Raw genomic sequence first — 26,846 nt, 5'->3', positions numbered from 1 at the left:
ATGAGTATTTATAAAACTGCAGTCATGCCAGAAGTAGATGCCATCTCTAACCTTGACCAGTTCTTCAGTTCACTGAGGACAGGAGGGATGTGGTGCATGAGATACAGAGCCATTTATGATTTGTCTCCTAACCTTCAAAGCCAGTGAGTTTTCACTGACCACAGAACACAGTAACCCTCATCCCATGGTATCTTAACAGGGGAAGAGCAGTACAATGTTAGCATCCAACACAGGAATAATAATAAATTTATTACAGTAGAAACAAACAGATACTGCATTAGCTCATGTACAAAATACTGACAGCAGTCTGCTGCCTCAGTCAGTGCTCACTAAGTACCCACATTTAAAAACATCCTAAAACTGATGACACCACATGGATTTACAGAGGTCATAGCAATTTCTTGACACTCCTGTAAGAGAGCCCAGCTACTCTTCAGGTTTGCTGCACAACACAGAGAGAGAATGGGGCAGGAGATAATTGGAACATCTGAAATTCTCCTGCACCAGGAACAATTTAGACACACGGGGAAATAGGAAAAATGCATTAAATTAGAGTTACTTGTGGTGAATGTCTTCACTCAAAGTGCCAACAATAGGGCAGCTGATGACTGACTTGAGTGCCCATCAAGTTCAAGGCACGATGGATAGTTGTCAGTTCTACTCCTGAGATGTTGTTTTTTGCCTTTTTTTGTTACAACAAACTGATATAATACAGAAACATTTTCAGAGCACTGCATTAACTCCCATTGGAAGCCAGATGCCTCAGAAAGACCCTTAAAAGAAGAAATGTAGCTACAAACCTGCTGGATTGATTTGTGTCACTTGGCCTTTGTACTGTTGGTTTCCCCCCACCTTTATGTACATATTTACTGAATTTGTAGAGGAAGTCAGTGTGCACATTGGTATCTCTTCTTTCTCATCAACCTTCCTCTTTTGGAGTGAGAAACATGGTCCATGTAACCAAAAACTGTTTATACAAAGTCGCATTTAAAATAAGCTATAAAAGGTTTTATAAAATAAAACCTTTTTTGCTGTTTAGTTCCATATTGCCACCCCCAACTATAAGTATCTAGATTTATCTCACATATTTGTGGGATATCTCAAAAGAATGCAGTTTATCCCATCTCTGGGCAAAGCTAATAGTCAAAAAGATTTCCTGCACCCACTGGGAAGTTTGCAAGCACATTCAAGTTGCAGCTCATTTATTTCTGGGGCAGTATCAGGTCACAAAACAGACAGTGTCAAAGAAATACTGGCACTGAGCAAATTTTGAAGCAAATTAGGACATTTTTCCCTACTCCCTCTTATACCAGACTCCCTGACGGAAGTCCACAAATAATTTCTTCTCTAAGAAGACAATATAAACTCATCCTAAATACAGTCTTGAGAATCATATATACACATTTTGTATATCTGAAAACGCTGGCAGTAGTCCACAGAGGCAGAAGATAAAAAGCATGAAAGCTAAGTCTAACATCAGGTTCTCTACTGAACCTGACAACCTAGAAACAAAACAACATAAGGCTTCTTTCTTCTGAAGTCACCTCCCCACACTGGAAACTGGTTTTCCAGTGGCATGTGGAAGAAGCCAGCTGGTGGGAGCTTCTTTCTGGCTTCATGGTTTCAGAGGTGAGCTGTTATGCAGCAGAGAGACAGGCCTGACGAATGCTTTGTGCCCAGGTGTTCAGGAGAGCTGTCACTGAATGCTTGTCTGGGAGCTGCAATAGTTTGGAAGTCATGTATCGATACACTGACTGCAAAAAGGGATTGGCTGCTGGAGAAAAAAAAGAGATAACAGATAAAGGAAGTTGTCATAAAAATCATATTAAAAGCATTAAAGTAAAAGAGCAACGTTAGGTGTTCACATTGCCCCACTACTGCCACATACACATTCCCAACAAATGCCATGGCAGCATCTTCATACCATACTGTCTGGGGTTCTTTATCCACAGAGGGCTCTGATCTGGGTAGTCTGCTGGAACACTGAGCTGGAGTGGGGGGACGTTTGGAAGATTCTTGTCATCTAAAAGGCAAACACACATCCATCAGAGCAGAGCATTTCCTGCCAGACAGGAGGATTTTGTGCTTAATTGAGCCTGATTTCTAGCCTGTGAACCCCAATAAGGAACCAGACTGCACATCTCCCCCTTTCCTCTTACCTAGCTTGCATATGAGATGAACTGTGCCGTTATTGCTGCAGTGTGAGGGGTCCAGGTTCACCAGGAATTTAGGATTTAATCTTGCAACTTCCCCTTGTAAGACATTTGGTATGGTCTGTCTTTCATCCTCTTCGTATTTCCGCTTTCGAGGGGAAGCAATGGGGGCCCTGTGTGAAGCACAGTCCACGAAAGGACCAGGTGAAAACGTGCTCACGCCGCACTTGTTCAATATTTCACACGGGGGAAAAGCTGTAGGTGAGCCCCATGGTTAAAGCCACCTGCTCTTTAGCAATTTCTAGAGCGAGGGTTTCCCTCAGATGAGCAGGGCGGGGTACGTACGTGATGGGCTGCCCGTGGATGGCCGTCATGGCCGGCATGAAGGTCCGGTACAGCGAGTGGTTGAAGACGGGCGAGCGGATGTTGGCCAGAACTGCGTCCAGGAGGGGCTGGCACAGGTACTGCTGCTTGGTGGGGGGCACTGGGGGAGGTGGTGGGGTAGGCTGAAACACAACAGAAGCCCCTTTTCCTTTAATCGGCACCAAAAATAGAACTAGCTACTGTTGATTCTGAAAGATTTTATAGCGGTAAACTTGCAAGGCACGAAATGATTCTCAAAACTGTATACAGTAACATCAAGGGAGGAAGCAAAGCAAAAAAAAAAAAAACCCATATGCAGTTTTGGTTTAGGAAGACTGTCCTGAAATCAGCCACAGTCCAAAGGAAGAGTTATTCAAATCTTGGCACAGAGCACAAGAAATTGAAAGTTCAGTTAAAAGATACATACAGGTGACTTATATGAAATCCATTTTTTTCCTGTTTTCTTATTTTGTCCAACCTTACTTGAAGTTTTAACAGCCCGAGTAACAAAAACTGCAAAAACGATCCTGCCAACTCTTAAGACCTTTTGGAATGAGCTGCTTATCTCTTTTGCTACAAAGCATAACATACCACAGCCATGTCATTTTTCAGCTTCTCCAGGGCAATTTCACATTTCTGCAGCGTCTTCAGGGGGCACCTGTGGAAGAGGAGAAATTTCATCCACATCACCCATCAAAGCTGAAGTGTTTCTGCTTGCTGAGCCCCAGAGACAGCCCCAATGGCAACTGGGCTGGTGCTGAACACCAGATTTCTGGAACAGCTGGGAAAGCTGACAGGAGAAGTTACCGTTTTGAAGGGTCAGTCAGGATATCCAAGAGACTCTTCATTTTACTCAGGTCCTTCTTCCTGTCTGGAACAGTATGAGAAACACCAACATTGACTACAAGAATAGCTTCTGTTCTTGCAGACAGAAACACGGCACACTGTTAACAATGAAAACATGAGCCAATACTGAAAGTAGTGAAGATTAAAGAGCTTTCATCTAATGCTAAGTAAATCCATAAGCTCTGCATGTTTCAAAACCATCAGAAGTAAAAAAAAAAAAAAAAAAAAAAAAAAAAAAAAAACTGATGAGAATTTAAAGATAAGGGTTTTTCCCACTCCTCACACTACAATCTTTAGTTAGAAGCAAGAAAGAACAGCTAACTTTCTCTGACATTTTTAATCCCTGGAAAAGAAGTCACCACAAAAGACAAAGTATTGCTTTTTTCAGCAGATAAGAGAGCTGACACAGATAAAGGCATGGCCAAACACAGGAAACCTCACCTTCATTTTTATCTATTTTATTGATCATCCTTCGGAGTGGCTCAATGTATTTTGATAGTTGTTTGAGTTTTTCCAGATACTGTTGCTCCTCTGACTGACCAGAACTGGCTGGACTCATGACAGAATTTGGATTTCCTGGCAAAAAAGAAGACTGCATGTCACAGGGTGATAAAAGATAATTGCAGAACATTATTCTCATATTTCAAAATCTTGATCTGAAATGTGGCACTCTCAAAGTGTGGCTCCTGTCAAATATCCAAATCCACAACTGGATGCCCTCCATAGTTTCAGTGCTTACCAACTCTCTAGTCTTTGTGTGGAAATAACGTGTTCTGTGGGCAGAACAGCAAGTCCCACTTAATACATTTTTTCCTGCAAAGTACCAAAGTTCCATATAGCCATTTGCTAGGTCTTTATTTCGCCTTCACTCTGATGCTTTAAACATGAAATAAACACAATAAATTCACAGCAGTTTTTGCTAAGCGGGTCCTTTCCTATCTGCAGAGCACACAACACTGGTATCATATTCTCCATTATTCTCCATTCACAGTACCACAAACGGCTTATTCTGTCAGGTAGGGAAGTGCAAAGTGCCAGATTACACCTGGGAAGGTGTTCTGGAGCAAAGCAGCCTCTGCCTGGCATTCAGTGTTCTGTCCTTTACAACTGCACAGTGTCACCAAGGGTTCCTTCCTGTTGGAACTAAAGGAGTCATTATACCTCTATAAGTTTGCTCCATTAAATTAAGTATCATTCTTTTTTCAAAGGCTAGGGAAGCTAGAAAAACCTATTACATGGTTCAGTGATGAGAAAATAGGTTTCAATCGATTTTGATTTGGGAATCCAAGCTGCTGTGTTATGTGGTGTATGTGACACGTTCACTACCTGCAATGCCAGCTGCTACTCAGAGCTCTTGGAAGTTTACACTGTGCCAAAAAAACAGTGCTTGTTTCATAGCTTTTGCTATTCAGGAACTTTTTATACTCTTCTATAAACAAAGCACAGAGCCTCATTATTAAACTTTTCTATTACCTTGCTTAACATATTTTTCTACTTGCTAAAGCCTGACTCTACACAACACAAAAACACAGTTTTGTGTTCTATGTCCTCGTTCTGGTATCTTTTTGACTCTAACCCTTACATCTGCACTGCTATGCAAACTTTCTGCTTTTTCTATTTCCCACATCCCAGGAACTATTACAGTTACCAACAGTCCAGCCCATGGTGTGCAGTACAGCTCTCAGATCATTTACCTGGAGTGTTTAAAGGGCCTGGGGATGGGACACTGAAGTTCTGAGGTGTTCGTGCAGCTGCTGGGCTCTGTGATGGCTGTGGAGAGGGACTGGGGAGAAAGCTGCTGGGTGATGGAGCAGGGCCAGAGCTGAAAAATAAGCACAAAATTAAACCTGCCAGAATCTGACAAGGAAGGATCATCAGTCCGTAAGCAGACATGATTTTAGCAAGCACCACCATGGCAGTCTGTAGTTCTGCCTTGCTGAGATTTCATACACAGATTCTTTATGTAAAATGTGAGTTTTCAGGGTGAATTCAACAGTCTCACCGTTCTCCCAGTGGAGTCGGTACTAAAATTCATTGGCTTCAATGGAAACAGAGTAAGATTACTGAATGTCTGTGGAAAGCTGAGGCTCATGGCACGAGCAGAAGTCTCAGAAGGCGCAGTGGGGCTCACCTGACATTTGAGTTTGGCTGGGAGGTTGGCTGGCCCGGCTGAGGAGACGGCTGCGGCTGCGGCGGGGGAGGCATCGACTGCGGGGTCTGAGCTTGCTGCACAGGAGAGGGGGATGACATCATGGTAATATTGCTCTGGCTCACCTGGAAGGTGGGGGAAGATACCATCAAGAACATCAAAAGGGAGCAGAGGGTGGGACCCTAACTAAAGGGCTTTACCTGTGGAGAGAAATGTATCCTCAGGCCTACAAGAAATGAAAACGTTAGTTTCCTTTCTCCCCCATAAGGACACTCCCACCTGTGTCACTCTTGAAGCTCTCAGGGCAGGAAATCTTAACAACTTCAGTAGAAATGACCATTAAAACTGCACACAGCTTGAATTAACTGTATAATAATTATTCTTCACTGTCCAAACCATCATGTTGCAATTAAAATGTTGGAAGTGCCATATGAAAAAAACCTGTACTTTATTAAAACTAAAAAAGAGCAGGAAGAAAAGACATTTCCTACTTGATAATTAAGAGTCAAAACTCCCTCCTTATTTAGACATTTTAATTAGTCTTCAAAGGTCTGTCAGATTCAACTGCAGCTTCTCAACTGGTTTTCTTTAGGAAGAAAAAAATTAGGTAAGCCAAATCACCAAAACCTTTTTTAAATATTGAGTTCTGAAAATCTGGGTGGAGACAGAAACTCCAAACTCAACAGCTGGGTGGGAAAAAAAAATGAAGGAGCTTTCTGTCCTTTGGAGAATGATGAGGTGCCTAAAGGACAAAAAGGCAAGTAAGAGCATTTCCAAAACAGCACCAAACTCTGGGTAACAACTAAGTTTATTCTCTACAGAGCCAGAGCCAGATGAACTAAAATTTGTACAACTTCTCACATGTTCTAACACACATTTTTCCTCTCAATCACTTAAAACCAAACAAGAAAACCTGTGCAATGGCAGAGGACATGGGATAGTAATGCAGATATTAAATGATCACATTTGTTTAAGGCACATCCAGAGTTCTTATGACTTGAGGCTATAAATAAGTACATACAAAGATAAATGGAATTAGCTTGCAGAGGCAATATATTGTGGCTTATTAACCCATGTGTTCATTCTCTAAGTCACTGATTAGCATCTTTGAATTAACAACTCTCTCTCTCAGTCTAAACCATTCTGAAGCAAAGGTTCAGTAAATCCACAAGTCCCAGGCACAACACAGGCTCTGCAAATTGGTGTTGCTCTTCACTCTCTCATTAAATATCCATCTAAATAATCCAATTGTATCCAGAGGACATGATATTTAGCACATTGAAAAGTATTCCATTGTCTATTTTTGCATGGACACACTGACCACAACAGGAATTGCTTTGCTTGGTACAGCACACTGCAGCTATGCAAAAGGTCACACTGCCCCCCAAAAAAGGCACAAACAATCCCCAGCTCAGTGCAAAACTACTAACCTTGAAGATACTAGTTTATCATCCATTACAGACTAGCTCAAAACCAAATGCAGCCTGCCATACTATGGTTTATTTTCAATCTTCAGTAGCCCCAGTACCTTTGCAACCTCTCACACAAAGGTAACACAGACAAGTGAGGCTGAAATTATATATCTTCCCTTTCTCCAGAATCAACAATTACTGAGCCTCTGCTTACTGTTTTCCAAAGGAGGTGGATTCTTTAGCAGCATGTCTCTCCTCAACAGCTGGAGAAGCATTTCTGAGACTGAAAAGCACAGTTTGCCTCCTGCAGACACCATGCAGCTCACTGTGTTTGGAAGGAAGCTGGGATGGACACTGCAAAAGGCATTCCCTGACTCTTCATGAGTCTATGTAATGTGCCCATATGGACACTGCACCCATTTTTTATCAAGTCAGACTCAGACCACTTGGAGTGGTTCATCACTTCCTCAAAGTCAGGCCCCTGTTAAGTGTCCCGTGTTGGTTACAAAAAATGACTTCTGAACACTTAAATCCTTGTGTTTTGGGAAGAAAGGAGAAAGATTTCATTAGATTTTCTGCCAGATTTAAGTTTCTGTGTGTAGTTCAGCACCAACGACATTATTACTATTAACTTACAAATGCTGCACAAAAGTGAAGAAAAGGATCTGCAGCATTTACTGTGCACATAAAGCAGTGGGTGAACTGAATTCTTTTGCTCTACCCCTCCTCATTCAAACACTTGCAAAGGCAAACAGATTTCCTCCTTTCCAGGTTTGCTCTCTGCCCCAGCTTCATTTCAGAAGAGCAAAGGCCAATGTCTAATAGTGAGCAAAATTGTGACATTTTCAAAAACAGGCATTCAGAAGTGTGCAGCTCTGAACTTACTGCCTTGGTTTTCTTTGACAGCAGTTCATTTGCTACATAATTTCAGATGTCTTTGTGTAGAACAGATTTAATTATTTCAGATTTAGCTTTCTATGCTGTCTGCAGGATACGGATTAAGATTGTAACAATTTAATGAAATTTCAATTTCTAGGGAATGCTCTTTGCAGATGACTCTGACTAAAAAGAAGGCTTAAAAAAAACCCCAAACAAACACACCACAGACATAGCTATGAAGAGCTATGAAGAGACAAAAAAACCCTTCTCTCCAGAGTTTTAATTCCATTGAACTCATTCAGCTCCAGAGTTAAGCCATGGTTACTGACCATTTGTATACCCTGCATCTTCAACAGACACAAGAAAATCCAACTACATGTTTTTTCACTGAGGAATATGAATTTCTGCACATAAAAGCATGTCCATGGACAGTTACTACAGCCCACTGAGCATGAATTTGCTCTGTGACCCTACAGTGACCTGATCATGACACCATACTCTAATTTTCTCAAGTCTTGTTCAAATGTATTCAGGCCTGCATGATGAAAGTTTGGATTTACATCCACTAAATCAAAGCTATTTTCAGTGTTCAGAGCACACTGTCCTGGAAAACAAACCCAGCTGTGAGTTCCATCTCCAGTTTGTGAGTCTCAGGCACAGGACAGCACCCAGGAAATAAAGCTGGTAAGGGCCCTCAGTTCTCTCTTGCAAATCAAAACACCAGGTGACTGAGGAATACATCATCATCTCAATAATTTTTGGTTTGTTTTGTTTGATCAAACTGTAATAAGCAAAAGACCCCAACCAAACAAATAAACTCCCTGGAGAATCAAATGAGTCTTGTGATTAAAAAGGACAGACTGTTTTGTCATATGGAATAAAAATAAATAGCCACAAGGTATTGATATCACATCTGGTCCTTGTGTTGAAAAGCATTGTTCAGCGCAACACCAAGATTCTTTTCCAAAAAGAAAACACACCCCAACCTACCTATCACCACATCCAAATGGATTTTGATACTAAAGTCAAGGAGATGACAGGCTCTTAACTGAGTGATTATAACCACATCTCTGCTACAGCCCTTCAGTCCTACTGTGAACAGCTGAAGGGCTCTGATGACAAGGCAGTCATACCCAACAGACAATAGTAGTTGAGCATTTTATTACATTAAGAGGTGTAAAAGACAACATTTCTAACTTCCAATCTACCTAGAACCTCAACAAAATGTTTTGGCAGACAATAGTAGAGATTCATGCTGGTCCTAGGCTGCCAAGTATATGGCAGGTCAGACTGCCTTCAAACAATGTTTCAAGTCACTAGTAAACCATGAGTAAACAATAAACTCACTTACTCATCCTAGCACCTGCTTCAGAACCATTTCCACTACAGTCATTGCTCATGAAAATTTTTTCTTCTGCTGCTTTGACCAGTTGTTCAGCCTTCTACATCACTTTCACAATCCTTGGCATGCTGCTGAGAACACTTCCTGATGAGCAGTTCACTTGGTGAAATCAAAGTTCACTTGGTCAGAAATCAAAGCTCCTCAGTAAGAGTGAGTGCTGAAAAATCTTCCTATGACACTGAATGCTTGAACTACAAGTCTTTTGCTATGAGTCAAATATTATACGTAAGGAAAAGTAATATTTAAATATCCATGGGAAAGCTTCAAATATTGTGGATATTTCAAATGGGAGATGATTATCTCAGTATCGATTAACTGCTACAGTGACCAAATGACAAATTAAATTCCCCTCTGACTCCACAGCTATGGTGGGGTTTGTTAACATATAGACACTGTCCTGGATTGAAATCACCATCCATCTTCATCCAGAAATGACAACAGATGTGTTTGCCCAGGACTGCAGAATCTCTCTGGTCACTGTCACTACTTTTGCAAATCCCTGATAAGAAATTAAGTGCTCTGACCTCATGCATTTTCCAGCAACAACTGGACAGGAGCTGCCAGCCTGCCTGCACAGGTTCTGCTCTGATGCAGGTACGAGTGGAATCCTTCTGGCATTTCCTCCTACACAGCCATGAAATAAAAGAACAGCTCAAATTTCTCTGGGTCCCTGGTACCACGCCAAGAAGCTGCTCAAACTGAAACGAGCCAAGGGTACTAATAACACAAGGAGCACCTGTACAGAGCATGAACATACACCAAGGGAGGTCCTAGACACAACTCAGCCAGGTACACTGCAGTGCTGACCTGCAACACTCACAAATGCACATTCATGGAGTGTGGACCTTTAATTTGAGACTTGAATCAATTCTGCATTCCATCAACATGGAAAAAGTTTGAAATGTTAAAATAAAGATCTATTTCACAAACACTTTATTTGCTCTCCCAAGCTCTCAGAAAACCAATTACTTAAAATGAAAAAAGGATCCATCAAACACACAGCCTGAACGGACCAACACCCTGAGTACCAGCAGCAAGTTCATGGCTTGTGAATGTCCCCTCGTTGTTTTGGCAGCTCTAGAGACCCAGGCAGTGAAGCTTTGCTGACACAGTGCTGTGACCCAGTAAATACCTGTGGCATTTGCTGTCCGCCCAGGGGCATGGAGCTTGGTGCTGTAGCAGACACCGCGGTGGTAGGCGGGAACCGTGGTCTGATTTGCATCCCGCCTCGGGCCATGGGTGCGGTGATCATCTTTGAGGACAGAGGGACAACAGACAAAAGTAATCGCAAAACAAGAAATGCAGTGCACTGGCAGGATGAGAAGCACATGCAGCCTCCAGGAACTAGGGAGGGGGAGCATGAGGGTAAGGTTAGTGAGCTTTTCTCTAAAGGTTCACCTAACGTGCTGGCTTGGAAATCAAACTCCCTTTCATACTCCTTCCATCAGGTTCAGAAACTGAAATTATGAACTCCTGGTATCCTGAGAGAGCTGAGATGCAGACTCAGATTCATCTGAGGGTGAAGGGTTGACTATCCTGTCATTTTCCATGAAGGGCCTTTCTTACATTTTTCCTGACATCCTGAAGTTCTGAAAGTCTTGGAAACAAGTACTCCAGGATACTTATATTCCATATAAGCAGCTCTATAATGCCATAGGTTTCTGATGTGCTTTCCCCCACTGTGGACTCCAAGGGTTTAGCACTATTGACCAATGCCCCCTCTGAGATAGGAGAAATTGTTCAACAGCAGCTGTCAGTACAATGCTCCACAGTGAGCAAATTTCACACCAGCCTAACCTATGCCAGTGTAACAATGCCAAAGACAACAATTTTCCAGGTTTGAAAAATCTACTTCCTTCCTATTATAACACACACAATAAGTCAAGTATATCTTTTTAATTACCATAATTCTGACAAATACCTATTCCTCTACTACTAAAGCATGCTAAATTATTCTGAGTCTGTGATCTTCCTCAAGCCTGTACTATTTTGAAATCGTATTAGGACTATGCTGCTCTGCAGTGTCTAAAAGTACCTTTCAGAACTATCAGCCTGCATGAGCCACACAGATTTAATTTTTTCTATCTGTAGAGCCCTCTACTCCTTAAAATTTGCTATTACACCGCCTACTGAGAATTAACAACAAATACAGCATGTACTTGAGGTAGTACTCAGGTAGCTTTGGCAGATTCACTTACTAGTAAAAGAGGTTCTGTTTGGAACTTCAAACATCTATATGTGATCTAAAGTTCTCTGGGCTACCTTTCTTTCCTAGCTTACATGTTACCAAGGAACCTACACAATCCTAAGTAACCTAAGAGGTAATGAAGTCTCCTCCCTGTAAATGGTTTGGGGTACTCCTGCTTGATGTTTATGTAAATGGACTGAAGCAGCCAGCAACACATCTCTACAGTCAAAAAGAATGCATGTGCTTACAATTGTTAAAAATAAATGAAATTAAATACAACATAGCAAGACTGAAAAAGGAAAGCAATAACCGATAAAGAAAACAGTGTCAAATCCAGCACAGCTGTTAGTTCACAACATCAGAACAATGCAGTCCCTTTCCATCCAGGCAAAGAGGGATGGTCAGAGACAGGATTTCAAAAGGGGACAGATGAGAGTGCCTCAGACATCACACACACATGCACACGTGCACACACAGCATGCAGCAGCTGCCACGAGCAAACACAACAACCCAGCACTGCCACAAAGCACAGGTGGATGCTGCAAAGTGCAGTGAAGAGCTACAGTATCAACATGAGAGCTGGTGAAGCAACATAACCCTTACAAAACCAAAAAAAAAGGGGGGGGAATTGCTAAGGGGGGGAGGAATCCATCCTTCCAGGCACAATCACCCCATCTTAGACCCTGGTGAATGCACCCAGATCTCTGGAGCGTGTGGAATCCCAGGCATGTGATGGTGACCCACATGTCCCATCCTGGCCATGTTTCTGAAGCCACACCACCAAAGTGTCAATATTTAGATTACTTCCACCGTGGCAAAGGAAATTATAAGAATATTCACAGGTTAAGTGTGGCAAACCACTGACCACCAGCACGACAAACTCCAATTCAAAGGTTTTCAGCTGTTTTCAGTATTGTGGTTGGTCAAACGAGTGCACAAGCAGACAATTTTGGGTTAAGGGTTTTTGTCTTTTTTGAAATGTGTACTTTGGAAAGGCAATACATATATAAAATGACCAATTCCACTCTCTTTAACAAAAGTAATCTATTTTCCCCCATTTTCCAGCTCATTTATATTTACAAAACCCATGACCCTTTGACAAAGGAGTCAGGAAAGGGGGCTCCAAAGCAGTATGTCCATAAAGTAGTTACTCTTCTTGTAAAATAAGAACACAACCAGAAATGCTTAAGTTCTTTTGAAAAAGATTTTAACTGACACATATGTTCCTCCACAAATGAAATTGATTTTTACAAGGTAAAATTCCAGACACTGTAAATTGAGATAAATCAGAGAGCAAGAAGAGGATCTCTCTCCAAAGTAAGTACAAACCCCATTATTTGATAAAAATTATGTGCAATAGAACAAATTAAATCCAGAACCTGTAACTTTCCTTAATCTAACACCCAAACATTCAGCATTCCACAAAGACACAGCTTCTGGTGAGCACATGTATGTGCAATGCCACTGCACTAAAGGCAGCTCAGATTGTCAGTAAGCCATTCTGCATTCTGAGCTGAAGGAACTACATCAGAACAGTGACTTAACTTCACTAATACTTAATTCCAGTTGATTACAGATCCTCTTCCTTGGTGCTGCAAGTGTTTTGTGTAGGTCTCTGGTTGCTAGGACACTACTGCTATGATATGTCCTGTGAGTTACCTGCTCACAAGGACTACAGCAGGTTAAAACTGACCTGGGTGGTGTCTTTGTAACCTCAGAAAACTTCTCACATGAATCCATGTTTAAACCTGGGACTGCTTTTACTTTTGTGTAAGAAGGATTTACAGAAACTTTACGGAAAAGGAAAAATGCAGAGATAGCAAGCAAAATTCCCAGTTTGAAAGCCCTTAAAGACTAAGTTTAAATGTAAGAAGCAAAGATTAGGATAGACTTTATTTGTAAGAAAAGCTTCCCTGAACCAAATAAAGAAATCAAGGCAGATTTATTAAAAATGCTGATGCTACTGAAAAATCTACTAAATAGAAAACAAAAATCTAGTCTTAAAAGAGACTTCTTATAAAGTAAAGAAAATCCTTACACACTCTCAACACTGAAGCTTCATTGTAATATTATATACAGCCACCATCTCAAAACTATTATACACAGAAAATATTTAGACAAGTACAAGAAACCCATTTAGTTATTGGACTTCATAGTGGTAGGTGAATTTTAGCAGACTCATCTTGTTACAGCATGAACATAAGTGGAGTAAAGCCTGTATGTGGAATATTCCAAACTCCGTATGTGGTAGATAAATCCCCGAGTTTACTACACTGGAATGGATAAAGCTGCAACACAAAACTGTCTGTCAACCATGTTATCACCCAAAGCCTTCCAAAGGCACTGTGCTGTTAAGCCACTGGCACATGAAGTCACTGAAGGGGCAAGAATTAAGTTGACTCCACATAAACACAGTCCATCTGTTTCAGAGTTGAAAAGAGCACCACTGAAGTTAGTAACAAGAAAAAAAGTCAGTGTCTCCTTCCAGTCAGCCTAAGTCCCTGCAGCTCCCACCTGGAAATTATTTAAGAAACAAACAAGTTTTAATTCACATTTCAACTGTTGGAAGAGAATTCTGCCTTGCTGCCAGTCCTGTCCCAACTGTACTTACCGCTGCTCAGCTTTCACATCCTGTGCTACAGTGACACAAGCCAAAGGAGCAATTCAGAAACAGAACTTGGCCACACCAACAAGGATGTGGCCACGTCAGAGTTACCATGGTACAAGACACTATCCCTGATACAAGTCTGGGAGGTGTACATTGAAGAAGCAATTGCTATCACAGTCCATATAAAAAGCTTCTTACTGAATCTATAAAGTAACTTGTGCTCTGAATGGAAAATGGTGCTTGAAAAACATGGAATGTCTGGGTATACAAAAAGAATTCCGCCATTAGTCCTAGTCAGCCTCATTTCATCTGTCTGCCTCTCTCTTCATCTACAGAGTGGTGATATTTGTACTTACCCATGACTGTAAAATGCCTCAATATGAAACACTACAGAGGTAAGCCACAAAAGATTTTCATATTCTTGCGGAAAATGGGATAAGAGGTTCAGCTTCAAGTCATTCCCCATTTTTTTCCCCATGTCTCCTTCATACCAGACACACATCAAGAAACAACCACTGGGGCTACATGTGTATTGCAGGATAAAAAAAACCATGTTAGACAACAAGCTTTCACCCAGCACTTTTCTTTTTTTCATGTAACTCTGCACTTGTGACACACGCCATTTGTTCTTCACAATTCACATCCAGAACAAGAGCATCTAGATCTACTGCCCATTTCACTCAGAAGAAGAATGAAAGATGAAAGGACTGAAAGGGGAGTGCAGAGACATTTCATCATCTATGCTACTTTTTTAATAGTCATTACATGAAGATGGAAGGTAAATCACATGTGATTAAAGATAGCAGGCAAAGATTCACAGTACAGAAATCAGTTTACACAACAAAGCAGTCACCTACGAGAGTTTCTAATGAAAGAAGAGGTGATACACTCCAGGTACCAACAGTCAGACTTGTAGTGTGCCCACAGGAGACCACCTTACTCATGTGCATTCCTGTGTCAGTGCAGGCAACACTCGGACCTACTTGGGACAGAGAGCATGCACAGAGAGGTTGGCAATGAAATCCTGCCTCTGACTCCAGGCAAAGGAGAAACAGCAGAGAAGACCATATTCCCTTTATACAGGGGATGACCAACGTCAGACCCCTCATCAGAAACCACCAGAAACCCAACTCCATGCTCATCTCTAGCATGCACTTGCCACAGACCTGTGACCTGTGACACTGGCCCTGGGCCTTACCTGCCCTGAAGCTCCCATCTGAGCAGCTTGGGCCTGAGCTGCCTGCACTGCTGCTGCTGCCTGCTGCTGCTGCTGGACCAGCTGAGCCCTTACCTGGAGAATGGGAACAAAACCCAAAGTAAACATCCATACCTGAGTAGGGAATGACACTTCTGTTTCAACTGCACTGACTATGCTCATTAAAAAGGGTATGGAGACAAGACCAGCCTCGCCAACTAAAGTTTTTGAGGTTTTTTTGTGAAAACAAGTTCCCGTGTATAAAACATTTGGAACAGTTTTCCCACAGGCTGCATACTCAAATTCAACAGCTTCTTGCAGCTTCTAACCTGTACTATCAGGTCTTATACACAATAAGAGAGACTTAATTTTCTGGCAAGCCTACCAATGACCAGCATTTCAAATGTTTATAAATTCATTACATCTGTCAATGTGACAATCATGACATTTAACTAGTCCTAACTTAGCTCTAGGAGCACAAAGTGGAGGTACCAATTTATCCATTTCTGAAGTGTGGCTGACACTCCTCCCCTGTAAGGCCCAAAGAAAAACAGGTCTGAGCTTCAGCTCCACAGTAACCAGTGCAGCCCAGATAAAAATGACTGTAACTTCAAAATGCTGCACCATTAAGAGGATGACCCAGCAAGAGATTTAACAGAATAAAACTGTCTTGACCACCTTCTCTTCAAGGCAGGAACAATCATCATGTTAAACTGTGACACAAATCTCCCATCATGGCAGCAGAAGCCAAGCCAGCATGGCAGAGAGCTAACACAGTTAGCAGAGAGCCTGCAGTCTAGAACATTCAAAGTAATTGCTCATGTTCTAGAAAAGCAAACAGCACAGAGGTAATTTTTCTTTAACCAGAGTGTGTTTTTCTTTTTATCACTTGTCCATTCAAGAGCGAGACAAGAAATAATTTTTTAAATATCAGCTGCATGAATGGTTTTCAGAGATTTCCAGAACTCCTACCCTTATGTACAGAACTGTTCTCTACTGGCAGACCCAGATAAAAACCCTTAAACACCCAATACTCTTAACTTGCTAACTGCAGAGCTCTTCACAAGCTATGGTTTTCCTACTTCATTATTAGCAAAGTCAGATATATTTTTTATTTCTCTAGATGGTCATAACAAATCTACAATCAGCTGGTCACTAGCCCTTACCTGCATAGCTTTTAACTGTTGTGGTGTGAGAGTAACAGGCATAACCTGACCGGGAATTTGTCCTGAGATTGCCTGAGGTTGAGATACCATGGGCTGGGGCTGAGGCTGGGACTGTGGTGGAAGTTGAGACTGTTGTGCTTGAGCAACCTGTTGTTGTTGTTGCTGCTGCTGCTGTTGTTGCTGCTGCATCTGTTGCATCTGCTGTTGCATGACTTGCTGAGGTGGCTGCTGCGGTATCTGTTGTTGTGGTATTTGCTGCTGCTGTTGCTGCTGCTGCTGCTGTTGCTGTTGCTGCTGCTGTGCCTGCATGACCTGTGCTGCCTGCAGCTGCTGCATTTGAGCGATCCGCTGCAGTTGCTGCTGCTGCTGTTGCTGCTGTATCTGAAAAGCAGAAAAAGCAGGGTGTTAAAGCTTCCAGCAATGTGACAGCAGACTTCCTTCTATAGCATAAACCAAAAGGAAACAGAATCCTAATACATCAGATTGATGTTCTAAGCCCAAAGGGAAAGCCCAACCTTTTTATCCACTCATCCCTTGTATATCTCAACCCTGAATGGTACTATTGTCTGTATTTCCAGATTACAAGCTTTTCTGTAACTTTTAAAAGCAAAGGGGACATCCATCACCTTCTCCTGTACAAATGGGCTCAGATACAGTTTTTCAAATGTAATCACCCTTTACCAAAAACTGCACAAGAATATGAGCGCTGAAGTTTCCTCATCTGCTTTTGTGCCTAAGGGTAATACACACATATATATACACACGTTTTTACAGTGGCAACACATTATTCACACAATGACAAAACAGCCACTATTGCTAGAGTAACTCAAGTGCTGCTCTTTCCCAATGCCTGTCAGAGTGAAAGACTATGCTAACATTTATAAAGGGACAAATATTTTAATAGAAGGAAGCAACAAAACATCTGTAAAGCCTTTACTGCTGTCAATTAACTTGCCAATCTAACGTGAAGCCCCACCTCAAGGTGGAAATGTGTGAGTAGCAGGTAGAGCTGATACTTCCACACAAGGCAAGCCTCACTTGACAAGTAACTCACTGTCTAAGGTTGCAATGCAAGATGTAACCAGCAGTATGTGTTCTATTACCAGCTGTTCAAACCAGGTGGGGCAGGGTTCTTTACCCCTTCCAGGACCCATCCTCCCTCCAGGGGTATCTGCTGTTCATGGGCCATCCAGGCTCACTGCAGGGCTGAGACAATTCCAGCAGCCCACTGGGAGTGGCTCCAACCAGCAGGAGGAGCCAAACATTCCTACCTGGATATAATCTGGGATTTAGAACACCAGCACAGCCTGTTTGCACTGAATTCCCAGAGGAAGACCAGACCAATCTCACCACCAGTGGACTTGCAGAGGAAAACTCCACCCTTCTACAGGATCATCTCTGCTCCAACAGAACCACATCTGTCACTCCAGAAGGACTGCAGCCACCATTTAATTGGACTGCTACCAAACCCCTGGATGTCAGGCTGTATTCTGACTCTGTCAGTATTTTTGTACTACTGCATTTTATTTTAATTTTCCTATTAAATTGTAGTTCTGACTTTGGATCTCCCACTGGTTTGCTTTCAAACCAGCACACTGATCACATTTGCCATTGTAGTTGTTTGTCATCACCTGCTGTTGGTTTTGCTGCTGCATCTGCAGTTTCAGCATGTGCTGCTGCTGCTGCTGGACAGCCTGCAACTGCTGCTGTTGCTGCTGCTGCTGCTGCGCCACTGCAGCGGCCGCTGCCTGCTGCTGCTGCACCTGGAACTGCTGCTGCATGGCTGACTGCTGGGCCTGGAACTGCTGCTGCTGCTGCAGGGCCACCTGCTGCTGCTGGAACTGCTGCTGCTGCTGCTGTTGCTGCTGAGCTATCTGCTGAAGCTGAAGCTGGGCTAAAGAGAAGACAGATGGTATTAAAACACAATACCCAAATCATGTGAGATTAATTAATGTCCTTCTTCCTTAGCAGTATGTACTTTTGCTTCCTCAAATGGATGGGAAACGTTAACAGCAGAATTAATTACACTTTGTACCACCAACTTGTAATTGACTCGGCCTCCACTGAGTCAGCAACCTAAGAGTAAAAATGTGCAGGAAGAAATGTGCACCGAGGTCACCAGCAGGAAGCACTGTACCATGGAAAACATAGGTGAGCTCTACAAAAACAGTGTTCTGAAGCAGACATGATGGAAGAAGAATTTGCTCATATAACAGCCACACTGTTGTCAGCTATACTAAGGAAGACATTTATCCAATTAGGTAGCAGCACTTGAAATCAATTCTTTCCCCAGTTCACTTGATTTAGCCAGAAGTATGACATCCTTTCAGCACCTTTTCCTTCAGGAAAGGACTTATTACTGAAAAGCTGATCTAACAACTTCAGTGGTTGAAGCAAATTGAACACTCACTCTGCTGAGTAGCTGTGGAGACACCAGCCATGCCATGAGGGGCCATTCCTGAGGCTCCAGGAGGCTGCTGCTGCCCTGGGAGGCTCATCTGCTGTGCCATTGGACCAAGGCCTGTCATCCCAGCCATGGGAGCCCCCTGAGCTCGGGAAGCCATGGCCATCCCAGGCGCCCCTGCCGCGGGACCCCCCGTCAGGTTCTGCAGGGCATTCATGGGATCTGCAAAGGAAGCACACACTGATATGCAGCCAGCCATGCAACTGCTTTTCCAGAATGCTCTGCTCTCCATCACCCACCCTCTGATCTGGCAACTGCAGACCATGACTAGACCCAATCCCTGACTAACTCAGATTCACTGTCCTGCCTGTGAGACGAGGCTTGCAGCACATCTTTGCCTCTCAGTAAAGAGAGTAGAGATGATTTACAGTGCTGCAGGGTCATGAAGTTCCACATAGATTTTAAATACATCAGAGAAAAGGAACTTATTAGCCACCTCCAAATTAATATACAACTCAAAACAAGCTGCCAACAAAACTCCACGAGGATATAAAGCTTTTAACCTCAAAAAGCAAGTGAGTGTCACTGTGGATCTTCTTCCTCAAGTCAGAGAAGCAGTGCTCAGACCAGAGGATGTACTTTACTGTAAAGTACCCCTTCCAACATCACTGTTATTATGCACTGACTAAATTCAATACCTTTCAAGACAGTTTTCATAATCTGAAATCCTGGGCACACAGAAAAGTGAAGTTAAAGAGAGAAACACAATTCAAGAGGTCAAAACACAACACGGGGTGCAGAAGCAATACTAACCAGGTACAGAATACATACCATGTCTTTCTTAAGAATACTTATAAAATAATTTCCTAGCAGGTCTAGACTGCATGTTAATCAATTACAGCTTGCACATTTGCCCTACAGAGGGATAAAACCACAGGACCATACTCTGTCCCTAACATCCACTGTAGTGAGGATTAGCACAGAGGCAGCAGGCAGGATCAGATCTGAGCTCAGCAAACGACCCCACAAATGCCTCTGCCTCTGGTGCAACACCTGAGGAAGCCACAGCTGGCAACAGGCAGGAATCTGGGCTGCTCAGCAGATTACTTCCAGTCACTCTTGTGCCTTCATGAATCTCAGTGCTGTGAGCCAACAAAAGTACAAACAAATCCACTGTGTTAATGTCCAAAGCACTGGCCAAGCCTGTCACCTTCCTCACTGAACAACTCCAAGACTGTCCTGCTCCCCTTCCTTTACTGCAGCAGCATTTCCTATCCCAGCTAGGGATACACAGACGCTTTACTCTTCCTACACCACGGCCTTGATTTCTAAGCTGATCTGTTTAGAAATGGAGAGCACGGGGGAAGGAAGAAAACAACGACAAAAAAGGGACTCTTACCACTAACTGAGGCTTGAGATTTCTTATTGTCTGCAAAGAAAAAAACAATGAATCACCTTTGATAATATTGTCACATTGACCCTTTATATATACTCTCTACAAGAAATAAATTCACACCATAATTTAAAAAATAAAAACCCACACTATCTACTGTAGCTCTAAAATACACTAACCTAACCAAATCTGGTAGTAAGAATGCTATATGAAAAATGGAAAGAAAGCAAATATAAAGGAAAAATTAGGCAGAAGGAAAAGCAGCAAGTTTAAATAATTTTTCAAATACTTTTCAATTATAGAGGATGTGTAAAAGAAACAGTATTTACATATTAAGCATGCAAACTACAGGAAGATTTTTAAAGCAACTTGTTAAGAATCACGTGCAGAACAACCACACATAAAATCCCTACAATTGCTTTTTTTTAATGAGGATTCAATGAGTAACCACGATTGCAAAGAAATGAAAACCAAAACTAAAAAATTACTTACGAATATCTCGGAAATGGATAATAAGTCTGGCCACAAGAGAAAGGTATTCCTCCTAGAGGTGAAAAATGAGTATTTTAGCATAAGAAATGCAAACAGAACAACCATTACTTTCAGGTTCTTCAGTAGTCCTCCTCAACATACTGGATTTTACTTTACAATGTGTGTGGGCTTTTCAGAGCAGTTCACTTCCAAGGAACAGTCTGTTTATTAACCAGGAATATTTTTACTAATACGTCATTGTGGTTGACAGTACAAGAATGCCAAGAAACTACAAAACTCACAGGAAAGAACCTCCCTGACAGCCACATTTGACAGAACCACGATATGCAAACATAAACCAACACACATTTTCCACTTCTTATCCACTATAATTCCTGTTTTATAAGGACACTACCTGCTTGCTTGGCACCCTGAATTATTTAAGTCCTTGAATTATGTCACATTTGTACTACAGTAACTCTTTTTAAAGCTAAATTCATATTACAAATACAAGTAAATTAATAACTTGGAAAACTAACATGACAGAAGTGTCAGCAGTGAAAAGACAAATATTCTTCAAAATATTTTCTTAGTGTGCTTCATAATTTGTAGGAAGCTGCAGAGGGCTGAGACAGCCTTCCTGCCCATGAAACAACTCACCAGGGAAGATGCCAACAGTGGGTGCAGATTTGTGACATCAGCATTGTAACATTTTCACCAAGACAAGCTCTATTTCAAACATGGCTCATTTGGAGACAGCAGCTGTATCCAATTTCTCATAACACAGCTCCAGGGAAGAAGTTTATGATTTGATAGCAGTGCAGAATTGTACATTATAGCCAGACTCCAGCAGAGACCACGGCTCTTCCCTTGGGGTTGTTCTTGACAGAGCCTTTTCACTGATATCCTAGGTTTTTCTGATCCCCCAACTGGAATGATGCTACATAGTAGATAAAGGAAATTCTATGCCATTCACTATTCAGGTAAGAAAAGTGTGGTTCCATACATGCATGAAACACTGCAGCATCAGCGAAGATGGCTGGCACTAAGTCCAGTTTGATTACCTCAAAGTAAAAGAAGCAGCACACGTAAATTAAAATTTCAAACAACTCTGTATTCTTAAGTGCACTGGCTTTGCAATTCCTGCAATTTGTTATAAACTTCTTTGGATACCCAATAACTCCTGGAAACAAATAGAGATTTACCCTTGTTTTGGCCTTCATAAACACATGGCTCTCCATATCTTTGCTAGATTTATTATGGGCAACACCAGCTTTCCTCATAGCTTCATCACTGAAAAAAAAAAAAAGAGGAAAAAACAAGGCTGGGTATTAATTGAGGGTATTGAAAACTAGTTCCTGTAGTTAGAATGGTCCGTGAAACAGTTTTTTACCACTCTCTCATCTATAGGTTAAAAACAAACAAAAACCCCAAATACTCACCACAAAACCAAACCAAACCAAACCACTACCACACATTAGCTAAAACTGCCACCCTTTAAAGTTTCTTCAAATAACAGAGAAAAAAGCCAACTAATTTCTAAAAGGCAACACAAATATTCTTTGCAGAAATTCAAGACCAACTGCTAAACAAGTCATTATTTTACTGCCTGATGTATTATTTTGACAAAATACCATGACTTGTTTATTTGAGGAAAGCTGAATGACAGGATTAGTGTAATCCATGTTTGGCAAACAATGAGATGGCGCTTCCTAGCATCGGGATTTTCCAAAAGAATTCTCTAAACATAAGGTGGAAGAGTAAAACAAAACAAAATGAGGTGGCCTAAAGGCACAGAGGCTTAACCAGTGAGTGAGGACAATGAGTGGGAGCAGGAGCAGGGCCAGGGAAGGGCAGAGCTGCAGCGATGGGCAGGGTGGGAGAGGACATGAGTGGAAAAGAAGGGGCATTCTCAGTACATTAAAGAGCAGCAACCAATTCATCTATGGAACATCTAAAGAAAGACATCCTAAAACAAGGATTTCAGCCAGGTGAAGCCCTATTCCAATCCTCTAGGCATTGTCATTCACAGAAACTTCCCTGCAAAACCTGCTCTTTTTTAAAGCAGCCTGGCAGTTACGGTGTAAATTCCACAAACGAGCGATCAGGAAATACTTTCACTTCGTAATTAACATATCAGAAAGTTATTTCTCAGTGACTGCCACTGCCTGAGCAGCTACCCTACATTAAATACACGTCAGGGCAGTGACCCCTGGAAGTTTCAGACACTCTGAAGAGCACTACTGTTTTCTTTCCCCTGAATTTCTGACCTCCCATGCAGCAGGAATGGTGCTTGCACAAGAAGTAAATGGGTTCAGCTTTCTGAATTAACCCACTGACAGTCTCAGAAGAGAAGGGCAGATGCTACAGCCTTAAAATGCAGGAGCTTAAGCTGCCACAACTCACACCTTTATCTGGCAAACCAGCAGCTCACAGCTAAACTGCTGCAGTCTTGAACACAGAGGAACACTGTACCTGCTGGAAGGCTCCTGTGGGAACCTGTTTGTGGGGTCTGGCAGCCACCAAAACAATGCTGCTTACATATGAAGCTTACTTAAACTGAATCAGAATCTGAGCATAATGCAGAGTAACTATTCCTCCATGGGCAAACAAGCCTTGAAGTGAACTCCTTGTTCTTCATAAAGGAGCTCTGTTGTGGAGGAAAAAGCTATATGCAATTCTTTATTAACAAGTCCTTTTTTCCACACTTTCCTTTTTAGAAAAGCTGCCTCTAAATCCACACTACTCTGAATCCACTTTAACTTTCCAGTGCCAGTACAATGACAATGACTTTCATGTTGAGAGCACTGAAAACTGAGCAGACAAAATGAGAAGACAAAGATTGCACAGAGGCAAGTGAAGAAAGCAACACGTAAGTAGCACTTAGTGGATGTGATAGAGACAGTGATCAATATGGTATCAGCAACTCAAAAAACATCCACAGCAAAGAAATTATCTGCTTTGAGACGAATAACTTCCTCTTGACATATAGAACATGAAAGGTGTATTATTGTGACTACATCTCCATTACTGAAAATGCCACTCCAAGCCCTATCTGTTAGCATTCCAATAAATGTTTAGACTAGGAAGAAACAAAACCACACAATTTGTTCCTTGTTCACATATTTAACTGCCATCAACATAAAAATAGTTACATGAAAAGACTAGGGAAGTCAGCTGAAAAAGTCATAGCTTTAGCACAGAGCACATTCCTTGCAGAACACCCAACTCTACAAAACTTTGGGAACTTTATCAATTCAACATTCATCTGCCTCATAAGCACTTCAGAAATGTATCATTAGTAAAGGTGTAGATGTGCCCTAAAACTCTGCCTTTCTGATTGCATACACTCAGAGTTGTAGTTTCAAAAGATGAAGTGTTCAGCATGAACACCAACTCCAGGAATTCCCCCTCCACTCTCAAGAAGCTTGTTTCCAGCCCAAATATGTGCAACCTCTCACTCAGGCTAGCTGGTCTAACAGAAAAATCTTGCAGAACATGTTCTCCTTCAAAAACTGCCCCAGCTCCCTACCCAGTCCACACCAGGACTCTGTGAATCAGTTGTTCCAGTGAAACTCCAAGCAAAACACCAGCACACAAGGTGAGTTACATCCCATCCCCACACTCAGCACAATTCCCTTCTAACACAGTCTGGAGCAGCACAGGCTGAGTTTAGAGCCCAGCTCAGATCTGTCCTGCAGGCAACACCAACATCTAAAAACATATTAAGGAAAAGCCCTTAGAAAGACTCCCAAGGCACCAGTGTGTACTGGCTCTCTGTAAGGCACAGAATAAGTGGTGCCCTGCAAGCAGAAGTGTTTATCCACACTCCCACATCACTGCTGCCTCCTGGAACACCCTGGGAGCAGCCAAAGCTGCTTCTCAGCCTCAGCCATCGGAGCTCAGGCTTCCTCAATCTTGCAGCAGTGTGGAAGTTCTGCCTGTGCCTGCAGTCACACAGAACCTAGGACTGGAAGAGGCTTCTCAGGACACCAAAAGCACTGCTCTCTCAAATGACCACAACCAAATCATGCACATGGACCACTGACACATTCCTCAGGATAACCACTGCCCACACTGGAATGTTCACTCACATAACACCACTCCTGAAAAAAGCCAAAGCCCAGAAAACTGAAATTCCGTGTTGTAAAATGAAAACCCAAGTATGGAACCGCAACAAATTGAGACACCTAAACCCAGCAGCTATAAAGAGGCACTCAAAATGAGTTATGTGAATGGTTTCATGCTTTTGATGTTCAAGACCAAGTGTTAACATTCATTTTGACATGTATCACTTCTTGGCTGCAGGATGAACTGGAAGATATACAAACGTTTAAGACTGTATTTCCCTAACTGCTTGGAACAACCTTCCCACAGATTATAAAAACTTCCAGATGATTCACCAGATATTTAACTACCTCTCTCTTCCACCTACTATGTCAGCCTCTAATGACAAAGCTGGGAGCTTCTGGAGAGAAATAGGAACTTATCACACAGAGAGCTCAAGCTTTTTAGCAAGTGCATTGCTTTTATTTCTCATTCAACAAACTCTACTTCTGGCTGGCTTCATCTTATTCCAAGTGCCACATGAAACCAGGCCAGGCTGTTTTAGGGTATCTAATACACTGCAATTGCTTAAAAAACCCTGCTGCAGTCACTGTAACAACTCATCCCAGTCATGGCAGCAGCAGTTTTGCTTGTTTTTTAAACAAGGCCATGAATACAAATATCTGATCCATGCTGTAAAACTGGATGGAGTGCAAGGAAGTGACAGACAAAGACTGCCACTACATCTGTAATAAAAAGCCCACTAAGCATACAGAGACATCTGGGCACTTGTGTAAAAGAGAATAAATAACGGGCATTTATCACAAGTTTAGGATTACTGTCATCTCTTCATTTGGCATTACCCTTAAATTTTTCAGTCAGTAGTAATAATTTTTTAATCCCTTGTTGTGCACTTCCATTGAAACATTTATGAGCATTGTTTGGTGCTCAAAGAAAAACATTACAGTTTGCAGGGCAAATACAGACTCAAAGTTTGATTGTGTTAGGTTTGCATGTGCTTACTTATGTTTATTTCCTCAAAGCTACACAGAATTCAAGGGCACTTTTTGTTGGCGTGTTTTGACAAAGCAGTAGAACAGGAGAAGAAGTAAGGGATTAATCTAATGAGATTAAGGACTTCACAGAAAGTTTAGAAAGTGAAACATCAGTTGTGAGAAAGTCTGGCTCTGACAGACAAACATCATCATACTTCTTCAATGAATATTGCAACAGTTGAATTCTGGAACAGCACCTTAATTGCTGTAAACCCACAAACACTCAAACTACTTATAGAAAACCAGTCCAGTTCCAGATATTGATTGTTAGAAATAACAAGAGAATAACAAGCTTTCCAAGTATACATGAATTAGCGCTCCAACATTACTTTATAAACAACGAACAGTGCTTTCACTTCTGTGCTCATCACCTTGTACAGGGTAGAGGAGCCTTCCAAAAACAAAAAAGCCTGCAGAGAGCAAAGTAATTCAAGGAAAGCAATTGTTTCACAAAGGAGAACTGAAAAAGCAACAAGTTGAATGTCTTATTAAATCGCCAGCTTTTTTTTTTTTTTTCATATTTGCCCCCAGAAGTCAGACGCAAGCCCATAACAGCGATTTGCATAGGGCTGAGTATGCCAGATTTCACATCATGGACACTGGTAAAATCCAAGCCCTAAGACAGACGGTGTCAAGCAGGGTAGAAAGCCGATATTGCTGGAAAAAAGGAAAGTGAAAAAGAAGGAGAATCGGAAAAATTAAGTCAAAGAACAGTCCCGGTTACCCCCGCTCAGGCTCTGAGTAAATCCCGGCAACAAAGACCCCTCAGGAGAGGCCCCCCCTTAGGAGAGGCAAAGCGGGGGCCGGGCACGGACGCAGCCAGCCCGGGGAGGCCCGGAAAGCCCCGCAGAGGAGCGGACACGGCCCCGGGGGCGGCACGAGCCCAGGCCCGTGCGCGGCCTACCCAGCACCGAGCCGGCGGCTCTCACTCACATCTGGCTGACGAGCTTCTGGCGGAAGTTGGTGCTGCGCCAGTCAGTCTCGGGCCCGGTCACGTCCATGGCCGCCACCGGGAGCGCCTCTGGCCGCCGCCTCCCGCCGCTGCCCTGGGCCTCTGCCGCGGAACCGCCGCGCCGCCGCTTCCGGCGCGCGAGGGATCACGGGAAATGAAGTCC

General features: G+C 42.4%; 1 protein-coding gene across 8 annotated transcripts; it reads right to left on the bottom strand.

Annotated features, from left to right (window-relative positions):
* Positions 1–217: 217 nt before the first annotated feature.
* On the bottom strand, positions 218–26,819 carry MED15 (mediator complex subunit 15). 8 transcript variants are annotated; one of them, XM_066331222.1, is made up of 18 exons: positions 26,665–26,819; positions 21,835–21,922; positions 20,651–20,702; positions 20,165–20,194; positions 18,772–18,987; positions 17,993–18,255; positions 16,362–16,742; positions 15,199–15,291; positions 10,337–10,456; positions 5,494–5,636; positions 5,057–5,184; positions 3,804–3,938; positions 3,324–3,387; positions 3,108–3,174; positions 2,499–2,659; positions 2,160–2,326; positions 1,925–2,023; positions 218–1,774 (listed from the first exon to the last, which is right to left on the bottom strand). In XM_066331222.1, the coding sequence occupies exons 1-18, from the start codon at positions 26,730–26,732 to the stop codon at positions 1,638–1,640; spliced, it is 2,412 nt and encodes an 803-aa protein (XP_066187319.1). In that variant the 5' UTR covers positions 26,733–26,819; the 3' UTR covers positions 218–1,637. The 8 variants fall into 8 exon arrangements, with proteins under 8 accessions (XP_066187319.1, XP_066187320.1, XP_066187324.1 ...); XM_066331223.1 differs by having other exon boundaries at positions 218–1,771; XM_066331227.1 differs by having other exon boundaries at positions 16,362–16,550.
* Between the last annotated feature and the right edge of the window lie 27 nt (positions 26,820–26,846).

This window comes from Sylvia atricapilla, chromosome 17, assembly GCF_009819655.1.
Source record: "Sylvia atricapilla isolate bSylAtr1 chromosome 17, bSylAtr1.pri, whole genome shotgun sequence".
Classification (NCBI taxonomy): domain Eukaryota; kingdom Metazoa; phylum Chordata; class Aves; order Passeriformes; family Sylviidae; genus Sylvia; species Sylvia atricapilla.
This window is presented reverse-complemented; position numbering and strand designations above follow the sequence as displayed.